This window comes from Nycticebus coucang, chromosome 17, assembly GCF_027406575.1.
Source record: "Nycticebus coucang isolate mNycCou1 chromosome 17, mNycCou1.pri, whole genome shotgun sequence".
Classification (NCBI taxonomy): Eukaryota; Metazoa; Chordata; class Mammalia; order Primates; family Lorisidae; genus Nycticebus; species Nycticebus coucang.
In genome coordinates, this window is record NC_069796.1 from 46,976,139 (window position 1) to 46,984,316 (window position 8,178).

The 8,178-nt window shown below is 42.9% G+C and overlaps 1 protein-coding gene across 1 annotated transcript; it reads right to left on the reverse strand.

Moving 5' to 3' along the window:
* Positions 1 to 2,465: 2,465 nt before the first annotated feature.
* On the reverse strand, positions 2,466 to 4,858 carry LOC128568881 (serine/threonine-protein kinase A-Raf-like). Its single transcript, XM_053566854.1, is given in 1 exon segment — positions 2,466 to 4,858. A coding segment is annotated over 1 exon segment (1,836 nt). The 5' UTR covers positions 4,750 to 4,858; the 3' UTR covers positions 2,466 to 2,913.
* Between the last annotated feature and the right edge of the window lie 3,320 nt (positions 4,859 to 8,178).

Genomic DNA, 8,178 nt, shown 5'->3' on the forward strand with positions numbered 1-8,178 from the left:
AATATGACAGTGTGGTTACTTAGTTCTGAAAAATGTACCCAGGTTAAAAAAAAAAGTTAATAATACAGAAAACTGGGCTAGTGATATACATGAATTCTCTGTACTCTCTCTTAAAATTTTCTGTAAATCTATAGGCTAAAGGTGTCCTAAAAGAAAACCTTTATTTAAAAAAATAGAAGATGTAGTAAGAGCTGTTAGGCAACTGTTTCAACAACTTGATGATTGTCTGAATTAAGGAAGTGTTGACAACACAGTCAAGATTTTGAAATTAGGTTTAACATAACTTGGTGACTATATTTGAGAACAAAGGTGGCTATGGAGGGAAAGAAGGGAACAGAGATTTCAGTTTGTTGAGTGGCAGGCCAAGTCATTAACCCAGGCTCTTTGCCTTTTTAGGACAATTAGATGTATAGCCTATAGCATATAGGGGAGGCCATCAGAAAGAACATGTAGGAACATTCCAGGCATAGAGCAGAGTGATGCCAAAGGAATATAAAAAAGGATCTGGATAAAAGAAAAATTAGAAAATGTGATGACTAATTAAATCAAGGGCAATAGACAAGCAACAGCCAAAGATGATTCTAAACCTAAGATTTGAAAATGTGAAGATGCTATCCTAAGACCTGGAGAGGTTTGGGGAAGGAAGATTAGGAGGAAAAACGTTCAAATTTATTTTATAAAGAACATTTGAAATGATATCAGAGAACCCAGTGGACATGCCTCACAGCGGAATAAAATCAAATAGAGTCTGGAGACATAGATGATGGAACTAGAAATGTGGGAAAGACTAAGAAAATATTATATAACTTGGGAAGCATAAATTCATTAATAAGATGTAAGAAGTTTGATTAAGACACTAAGACCAGAAGCCAGAATCTGCTTCAGTGTTTTTTTTTCCTTCACGTACTTACTCTCTCTGTGCTCTAGTTGTTCCACATTTCTGTTATATTCCTTATTTAAATGTGCTTATCTTGTTGGTTGATCCCTCCATACCCCAGATATATGCTAACTCTAGTCCCTTTAGCTATAGAGAATACTTCTTTGGTTTCCCTATTAAATTACAGAGCATGTTTTCTTTTCTCCTAGTAAACACTTAACATTTCTCAAAGTGAATGCTTCCTTCTCTCCCATTTGTACATTTAGTTAATCATTGCAGGAAGAAATCAGTGCAAGAGAGAAGAGCAAAGCTGCTGGAGAATGGGGCACAGAAATCTACCAAGGAGGAATTTGGAAGAGAGGTGTCCAACTCAAATGCTCTCCAATGCCGATGCTCTCTCTTGCCCCTTTAATAAAAGTTAATATAAAAGCATTTACAGAAGTCTCCTATAAATGAAATATATAATCAAAAAGATGATATCAACAAAAGGAAAGGGGAAGGGCAAGTAGTTGGTCCCAAGTTTAACATAAGCCAACATATGGCAGTAATAATAATAGTTAAATTGGGCTTTGGCATCTTATAAGCTTTACATGCATCATCCTCTTTATTTCTCGTGACACCCTTGAAGTGGATGCAGGTCCACAGACTCTAATACATAATCTCAAACTCCACAGTAATCTGAAAACTGGAAGCATTTGTTTAATTTTATAACTCTTTAATGATAAAATATGTCAAGAGATGATTTCAGTGCATCTTTTTCTGTACATGATATGTGTTGCGGAAAAATTAGTGGGTGTGGCCTCTGACACTGCGGAGCTTTCTGTACTACATCATTTAAATTTGTTCAATTTTCTAAAATTTTAAATAAACATCTGAATTTCAAACACACATATTTGTAGAGTTTTGGAGGAAAGACTATGAAATTTGAGGGTCATGAATGTGGGGTTTGGATCAAAGTCACACAGGAAAACATCTGAACTAAGATATGTGATTCTTGAAAGAGCGGTATTTTGGTCATTATATACCATTTCCCCATCCTCTATGGGCCTCTTCAAAGTAGAGAAACATTAGGCAACAGCAAAGATGGGACATCATGGAAGAGAAGGCTGACCTGTAGTGTGCATAACAGTAACCAAAGAGGTGCCTTAGTGAGGGGAGAATGGGTGAAGGAGGGGCAAGCAGGCACTATGGAGAAAGAAAACCATGTTTGATGAAAAGTACAATGGTATCTGAGCAAGGATAGACTTCATGAAATAGAGTCCACAGACCTACCCACAATTACAGAGACAAATGGTTTCTGACAAGAGTGACACTGTAATGCAATGGGAGTAAATGACAATAAGGATATTTTCAACCAGTGCAAATGGTTGACTATCCACAAATCTGCATTGGAAAAAATTGTATTTGGATACCCATTTACATCACCCACAGATATTAATTACAACAGATTGTAGATATCCTGGAATTATATACAATATCTTCCTAATCCTGTAGAAGGCAAATTTTTCTTTTCAAAGGCACAAAACCCACAAATAATATAGATAAAGTTGCTAAAGTGGACTTAATTATAGTTAACTACCTTTGTTCTTTTCTTTTTAGAATTCTGTGCTTCTTGGTGAAGAAAGAGGGGAGTCCTTGAATGGCAGGGGAAAACACAACAGGGACCCCAAAATCCACATGGGGTGCTGGGAACCCCAAAATCCAGTGGAAGGCACATTAGGCACAAATTCCAGAGAGGTTCTGAGTGGAATCCCTGCCACAAATCCCAGCCATTGCAGATGGAGGAGCTCCCAAAATTTAGAAGTATCTCCAAAGCCAAAAGGAAACCAAATTGTGGAGGAGGCAGGAGTCTTTGTCATTGGGGGGAGTCTCCCAATTCCAAGGGAATTGGAAAAGCGCATGGGACCCCCTCATCTCCCAGGGTAGGGAATGGGGGATCCTGAGGCAGCATCAGGGCAGAGACAGAACACTGGTGGTGGGCAAGGCTCCTTGGCGTGGCAGGCTGAGACTGGCTCCCTCATGGCTGGGTGTAAGGCCTAAGGTACAAGGCTGGCTGCGCTGAGCAGGCAGGCAGGCAACTCATCAGCCTGGGTGTGGTGCAAGGAGGGTTCAGAGGCACTCCTCTCAATCTTGGGGAGTGACCGTTGCAGCAGCTCAATTGTGGCCAGGATCTGGGGAAAAAGGGGTCGCTCCTCCTGCTGGAACTTGAGGCAGTCAGACAGCAGGCGCTGCATTGCCTTGGGGCAGTTGCTGGAGATTTTGCTGAGGTCCGGGGACTGATAGCCACGGCCCACCATAAAGATAATCTGGTCACGGCAGCCAATGTGGCTGTAGGGCAGTGAGCCGGTCATAAGCTCGTAGAGCACTACCCCATAGGCATAGACATCCTATTGAAAGCTGTAGGGGTTCGGGTCCTGCATACGGATCACCTCAGCTGCCATCCATAGCATGGAGCCTGAGGGCTGTTCCAAGGGCTGGGCCCCACTCCATTGTGTCTTCACTGTGGCCGGGCCAAAGTCACTGATCTTCACTGTGAGCCCCTCATGTAAGAAGATGTTGTTAGACATGAGATCTCGGTGGATGACGTTCTTGGCATGGAGGTAGTCCATGCCCTGGGCAGTCTGACGGGCCACGTCGATGAGCTGGACCATGTCAAATCGTGTGTCGGCCACATGCAGATGGTGGTAGAGGCTGGAGCCCTTGCACCACTGTGTGATGATGGCAAATCCTGGCCGGGTCATAAAGCCCATAAACAGAAAAATGTTGACATGTCGTGTCTTCCTGAGCACTTGCATCTCGTTCTTGAAGGCCTGGGCCTGCTCAGCTGTGGGCTGGGCCACCTTCAGCACCTTCACAGCCACATCGCCTTGCCATCACCCACGAAACACGGTGCCAAACGAGCCTGTCCCAATCCTCTTCAGCAGCTGTACCTCACTGGGCGGCACCTCCCAGTAATAGCCCGAGTCCGGGTAAGACCAGGACTTCACTTTCTTCTTCTCATCAGCCAACGACTTCCATTCCCGCTGCTCCAATGGAGACTTGGAATGTGGGGACTTTCTCCCCGAGGACACACTGGCTGGGCTGGGGCTCCCCCAGGGGAATCCATCGCCACCACCTTTACTAGCAGCAGCATCAATGCTGAAACTCTGGGCATTGAGCTGGATGAGGTTGGAGTCCATGGGGGCTGTGGTGCTGACCATATGGACGTTGGGAGTGGACGTGGAGTGGATGTGCTGGAGGGGGGCGTTGGCTGGGGCAGGGAAGGGAAAGTGCTCCGGGTCGTGGTGCTGGGTGCCGGGACTGACAGGGGAAAGGCTGGGACCCTGGGTGGTTAGCGGCTCATTCAGGGGGTGGTTTGTGGGAGCCTCATGATATCTGGACCCTCCGGACAAATCCTGGACACTGTGGTAGAACTGTCGGCGGTCGGTACTCATGTCGACACAGACTGTGGGGACCTTGGAGGAACAATGCTGGTGGAACTTGTAGCCACAGGTTTGGCAGCGGAAGCCATTGAACAGAAACTTAAGGCAGAAGTCAAAGAATGCCAGGCTGAAGAAGGTCTTCCGTACAAAATCGTGCATGGTCAGTGGGACATCTTCAAGGACCTCTACAATAAGTTCCTCACCATCCAAGGGGGCAATGGCTGTGTCCCAGGCAGTGACTGTCTTTCGCCCCTTGATGAGTTGGTAGACCACACAGCAATCTTGATTGAGACCCCGCACCTTGAGGGCCTTGTCTAGAGAGTTGTAGACACTCATGCCATCCCGGACAGTCACCACCGTGCGTTGCTTGTTGGGCAGGTACACTTTGACGGTGCCCACTGCCCGGGATGGCTCAGCCCCATTGGCAGGGGGGCCCCTTGGTGGCTCCATAGAGCCTAAGACTTTGTCAAGATGGGCTGAGGTGGGGCTTGGCAGATGCCATGGGGCTCCTGTCACGCGGCCGCTGCCGTCTCCATCTTGGGCCTGTCTTCTAGTTTCCTCACAGCAACTACCTTTGCTCTTATAAAAGATATTATAAAGAGGGTGAAAAGGGTAAGCCTCTTAGTATATATATATGTGTATATTTGTATATAAAGTTAGGCCAGCAAAGTAAATATCAGTATATGAGACAAATTTTCAGTGACACTATTAAATTAGGAATCCTGACCTGTTGAGGTTAAAGCCAGTGTTCTAATAGTGCCATTAAGTTCACCTATACACATAAGATCTCTGAGTAGGAACAAGAAAACTGAAATTTGTGTCTCCGTTTCTTTCTTATAAAGTGGAAACAGCAATCAGTGCGTAATTAAAATCATGGAAATAAAATACTGTGGTGAGAGATAAATAGAAAATTTTTTAGAATTTTAGAAGTAACTTTAATATAATTAATTAATAATTTAATTAAATTATGAATTATACTGATAATGATGAGGATGATGTAATTAATATAAATATCATTAAGCAATAGCTTTACAAATTGTTATGAGAGACAAAAATTAGGAAAGTTATCACTAATTGAATCAAGACCCATAGATATAGTATTTTGATGCAATCAAAACCATGGCAGCTAGTTGGAGAGTAGGCAGTGGAATAAAACGTTGAGGCTGTTGAAACCACAAGCTTCTTTGAATAATGAAAAATCAGATTGAAGAGTTAAGATGTTGCTATATCAAAGAGGGCTTAAGTTGTCATGCTGAATAGGTTCTAATTCTAGTTTCTGTCATTTTTCTTGCTAGTCAAACTCTGGGCACAGGATGTGAAACTCAACAGGTGCCCAAGAAACATCAGTAAGTATTGTCAACATCCACGAGAGCAACTCTCTTAAGTTTTGTCATCATTCTTTATTCAAGAGAATAATTAGTCCTTAAACCAGAGGGGAATAAGTTATAAAATGTTTATTGAGTTTCCAAAGATATTACGTGCATAAATATGTACCCAGAGACGTAAAGAAGAAAGAGAGATTTGCACAAGGCTAGGTAATGCGAACTTATTAAATACAGCTAACAGTCTAGCACCGAGGCAGGGCTGCTTTGGTCAATGCACTTGCAGGAACTGAATTAATACTTAGATTATACCAATAGGTACATGAAAAAAAAAAAAGAGCCGAGTTTAACCAATGAACGACTAGTCAATGAGATACATTGGAGACAAAGAAATGAATAAGTTATAACCCATGGCCTTTAAGATAATTAGAGAAATGGCCAATGTTAGTTGGCAGATTGAGCAAGGAGGAAACTGATGAGGAAGAATAAAGCAAAAGAGGGAGGAGGGGATCAAATCCCACAGAACCTAGCTTTCCTGAGGATTCTGAGCAATGAGAAACTGGAGAAAACACCATCGCATCTGTATTCTATAAAAATCCCCTGACTGTTGTAAGGGCAGCAGCTTTGAGAGAAAAAGCAAAAATGCATGCTGGGAAATTGAAAGAAATTTCAGAAACCTAGGGGGAAATGATGGTAGCATGTCGGATATGACAGTAGAAGTTGATGAGAATTGAGGTTATTTTGGACTTAGACCCAAGAAGAAAACTTGGTAACAAAATATGTGTGGAAGATGGTGTGTGGAAAGGAGAATTAGAAGTTGTAGGGGGGATACTGAGGTTTCAGCTTACACATTTAGCTAGAAAGAAAAGAAGCAGTGGGGAGAACAAAGAGAAAAATATTGTGATGAATGTTCCAGACAGTAGGATTTGATGTATTCGGTTTGAGGTGCCTATAGGATATCCAGATGAAGATGTCAACAAGGCACTTAGTGTCTGCAAAGCTTTTCCCTTTGGTCAAAACCAGAGCCCTTACCGTAGCCGGCATGGCATGGCATTTCACAGTGGACCTTCCTGCTCCATTTGTCTCGTCTCCCTTCTCTCTCTCTACCATTTGATCCAGCCAGATTGTTATTCTGGCGGATTCTCAAGCATGTCAAACCAGATTCTTTCTCAAATCCTTTTGCACTTGCCAGTCTTCCTGTCCTGAAGGCATTGTTTCTGGGTATTAATATAGTTTAATTCCTCACTTTTTTGATGTCTGTGTTTGAATCTCACCTGAACGTCTCTGAAAACTCCATACTGAAGATCTCCCCAGTCTTTCTGCACCCTTATCCTCTCTATTCTCTTCTATATGATATTCATCATAATCTGAGATATTTTCTATTTTATTTATTTATTTATTTATTTATTTATTTATTTATTTATTTATTTTGAGACCCAATCTCACTCTGTCACACTGGGTAGAGTCCTTCAGCATCATACTCACAGCATCCTCAAATTCTTGGGTTCCAGCAATTCTTTTGTCTCAGCCTCCCTAGTAGCTGGAACTACAGGATCCTGCTGCAATGCCCGGCCAGTTTTTCTATTTTTAGTATAGACTGGTGTCTTGCTCTTGCTCAGGCTGGTCTTGATATCCTGAACTCAGGTGGTCCATCCGCCTCAGGTTCCCAGACTGCCTGGCTTACAGGCATGAGCCAGCGTGCCCAGACTACTTCTACCATTTATTCTTTTTTTGTTGTCTGTTTCCCTCAATTAAGATGACATCGAAGTTCCAGGAAGGTAGAGACTTTGGAATTTTTATTTGCAGATTCACCCCAAGTGATTATTATAGTTCCTGTCAAGACCTGGGAAGAGGCTGAGATTTTACCCCACCAGTTAGCCTGCTGCAGTAGAATGGATGCTGGCAGAAGACACAGACTCCTTATTCTGTTTCCCAGGCCCCGATTTCCAATAGAGCTTCATGAGGGGCACCCAGTGACACCCGCACAGAAAGCGCAGTGAGCTGCAGGAAAAGGAGGCCAAGCTTTAAAATCCCAAATCTTTTTAAAAGGTCAGTAAATTCACCTGAACTTACCCTGGAAGGAGATATTAACTTTAATATACTAGACTATAAACAAATTTGCCTTGTGTTCCAGAGGGACACACTATTTTATTATCCAAGAGTGTGTATGCAAATGCTCTAGAAAGAAAGTCTGCACCAAAGGCAATCAGTGCCTCTACTCACAAGATATGCAAAACGTGAGAGAGAATAGAGAATTGTCTCCTAACAGCTGATGGTAGACACACAATACAAAGATGAACCTTTGAGTCAAGCACAATTATCACGTTAATTTTCAGGTAAATCAATGGAGGCACAGCAAAAGTGAACCGACTTCCTAAGAACAGACAGCTACTGTGTAGCCCCAGCAAGCACACGCTAGCTCCACAGTACACACTTTCAGGGTCTGAGTCCTCCCTCCATGTACCTACTCCGCCATCAGCCACTTTAGGCTTTCTGTACTGGTGACACAAAAAGAGAGAAGAGAAAGTGGAATTAGAGGCAAAGACTGGAATAAAGG